Here is a 3,119-nt window from a genome sequence, read left to right on the forward strand (position 1 = left end):
TCTGAAACGTTTAAGAACTTGAACCAAAACAATATCAGAGCCTTACTTTCTCATTGTACTCTGCAGGCCTTTCGCTCATCATGGCAAAGAAGATGGTAGTGCCCATGCTGTAGCCCACATAGTATAGGTTAGTGGCGCCCGTCACCTCCAGGATGTAGTCGATGTTGGCGGGCAGGTCATAGTAAGCCATTTCGTCCCAGCTGGGGAAGATCGGAACATACGAGTATTCTGAGATACTTCCACAACGCACCTTTACTCTACATATCAAAAAGTCTCTACTTCAACTTACGCGGATTTTTATGGTTCTTATGATTGATTAACATGATTTCTAGTTTATTAACAGGAGAAACACCCTAGAAAACTCGGCTAATAATCTCTATCACCCTTGAAAACAGTCGTAGTGAGGAAGCATAGTGTGTCACAATACGGGCTGTAAATAAGGACTCTTCTGACGATCCTATTTTGCTGTGTTTCTTGCTCCCGGAAGGAGTCAAGGGAGGTGCGAGTTGTTTTATCTTTAAGCAAAGCTGTAAGTCTTTTAATCTTAACACGAGTTTTGGTTTGGCTGACTCCACCGAACATACCTTTCGTCTTGGTACGAGTAACTACAACCAGAGATGGAACGAATGTTTCTCTCTTTTTTCTTTTTGAACGGTGCTTGGGTAGATAACTTTTTTCATATATTACTTTTGAAAAGGCATTAACTTATTCGACACAAAAAAATGGTGATGCAATTACGAATGCAAATGTGAGTACTGAAAACGCTGAGAGTATTCAAACTTTTTCAATACGAAGGTAAATATTTTATTCATATTTAGCTACTATTACTACTGCTGCTACTACTACTACTACTACTACTACTACTACTACTACTAATAATAATAATAATACTTCTACTACTACTACTACTACTACTACTACTACTACTACTACTACTACTAACAAGACATAAAAATCAGAAAAGAAAGTAATAAACGAATACAGAGAAGAAAGAAAAGAAAAAAACGGAAAAGAACAATTGAACAAGATCTTGAATCAATGTAATAATTCCCTTCATTCACGTCCCTTCCCCTTTTCCCCGGCATACCTGAAGCTCCAGAAAGCTTGCTGGTCGGGGGAAAGATCCTGGTGTTTCCCCGAGTGTTGCTGAGCCATACGTCGTAACCTGCATCCGCAAGCAGGAAGGCTACGCGGGTGAAAGGACAGAAGGGAAATTCTATGTGTGTTCATCTGTAGGCCGCGGGTCACGATCACCCAAGGCTACTAAAGCGTCAAGGATGATAGACATGAGAGGAAATGGTTTGATACAGGCGTGGATCGTTTTGTAACACACGGGAAGATGAAAGAAAATTAGGAGTTTCCTAAATAATACATACTACATACAATCATGTCCCGTATTCAGACACGCATTGCTCTCACTACGACTATTTTTAAAGAAAACAGATAATTAAATCTAATCTTCAAGATTAATCTCCTTTTCATAATATAAAAAAAATTTTGATATGTCCCTACAACTGTAAAAAAAAAGTAAGAAAAAAAGAAAGAAAGTACGCTTAAAACACGTGTAACTTCAGCTATAGAGCCTTTCTGTTGTATAATGGACGTATTGCGTGAAGTTTTTCAGAATATTACCCTTTATCGTGTGTGTGTGTGTGTATGTGTGTGTGTGTGTGTGTGTGTGTGTGTGTGTGTGTGTGTGTGTGTGTGTGTGTGTGTGTGTGACCATAATATTGCTGATTTTCCTATCTTCCAGTTTTATTTCTTTTTGTCACTTTTAAAACTGCAGCCTGTAATCCTCCCCCTCCTGTATCCCTGCTGTACTGTGCACTCCATTCGTTCTTCCGCACCACCCACCGAACGCCTGATCGACGGTATTCAAGACCCAGTCAGCGGAGGATCCCAGTATGCCGTGCTGCAGCAGGACGGGCGGACGGTTCTCCGAGGGCCCCGCAGCGCCATGAGGGATGTGGTGCAGCTCCAGCAGGTAGCCGTCGCTGGAGGTCACGTGGTGCACCTCTGCCGGGTACCCCATCTCCTGGACTATTTCAGGCTGCAAACGGGAAGGAAAAGGGGCAGGGTGGGGATGGCATATAAAGTGAGGTTAGAAAGTATACTCATGATGTGTATACAACCTCATGAAGCGCCACTGAGAGCATGGAAACACAAAGAAGCTGCAACAAGGCCACATGTAATAGTTCCTATTAGTTAGTATATATTAGTTTGTTTGTTTGTTTTATCTTTTGAGTGCCTCACAGTGGTGATTAAGTCTTTATGAGTTGATTTTTATGTACTTATTTACCTATGTTAAGATGGGGAAGGGCAGGGGCTGTGCACTGACCGTGGTGAGGTTGAATGTCCGTGTTCCGAAGGAGGTGTTGGTGGTGTCCCAGCCGCGGGGATGAGGACGCAGACGCACCAGCCATCACCACCACCGCCACCATCACCACCACGGCATCAACCACTGCGTTCATCGTGCCTGCATCAAGGAAGTGAGACTACCAGTACAATTTCAAACATCTTTTTGTAGCACAGTTATTTTATTTTTTTTTTTTTTATACCATGTGGGCTTTTCACGGGAATTTATGGGCTAAAGGGGATACTTTTTGGGTACCCCCTATCTCAAAGCCCACCCGCTAGGAAACCGTTGCCCCGAGTGAGGAAGCCCAACCTACACTCGGACCGTGGACAGGATTCGAACCCGTGCGCTTGGAGACCACTCGGATCCCAAAGCACGCATGGTTCCACTGTACCACGGCGGCCCCTTTATTTCAAGGTGGAGTGCATATTAAGCTGCGATCTAGTTTTTTTTTTTTTTCATTCGATTACCAGACAACTCTATAGCGAGGTGAGACCAGTGGTGTAAAGTGGCATAGTTCCGTCGGCCAAAGCACTGTCTCGTCCGCAACAGTCCCCTTCCCATCTGCTCTCCCCTAAATCGTAGTCATAGTTCTCATAAGTATGTATGTAAGTATGTATGTTGTACGTGCCACACTTGGTGTCACCTCTCTGTTGCATTGATATTTAATGCTCCAAATGGTGCGTCTAGCTTCTTCTTTTTATTATTATTATTTTCATTATTATCATTATTATTATTATTATTATTATTATTATTATTATTA

At 42.5% G+C, this 3,119-nt stretch overlaps 1 protein-coding gene across 1 annotated transcript in view; it reads right to left on the reverse strand.

Moving 5' to 3' along the window:
- Positions 1-2,471, reverse strand: part of LOC123514906 (lipase lipl-5-like) — an 11,527-nt gene extending 9,056 nt beyond the window's left edge. Inside the window, exons 1-5 of the mRNA XM_045273163.1 lie at positions 2,300-2,471; positions 2,133-2,146; positions 1,883-2,050; positions 1,088-1,260; positions 47-200 (exon numbers count right to left, since the gene is read on the reverse strand). Of these exons, the coding sequence (XP_045129098.1) occupies positions 47-200; positions 1,088-1,260; positions 1,883-2,050; positions 2,133-2,146; positions 2,300-2,471 (681 nt within the window). The remainder of the gene's footprint in view (positions 1-46; positions 201-1,087; positions 1,261-1,882; positions 2,051-2,132; positions 2,147-2,299) is intronic.
- Positions 2,472-3,119: the final 648 nt, after the last annotated feature.

The sequence above is a fragment of the Portunus trituberculatus genome, chromosome 38, assembly GCF_017591435.1.
Source record: "Portunus trituberculatus isolate SZX2019 chromosome 38, ASM1759143v1, whole genome shotgun sequence".
Taxonomy (NCBI): Eukaryota; Metazoa; Arthropoda; class Malacostraca; order Decapoda; family Portunidae; genus Portunus; species Portunus trituberculatus.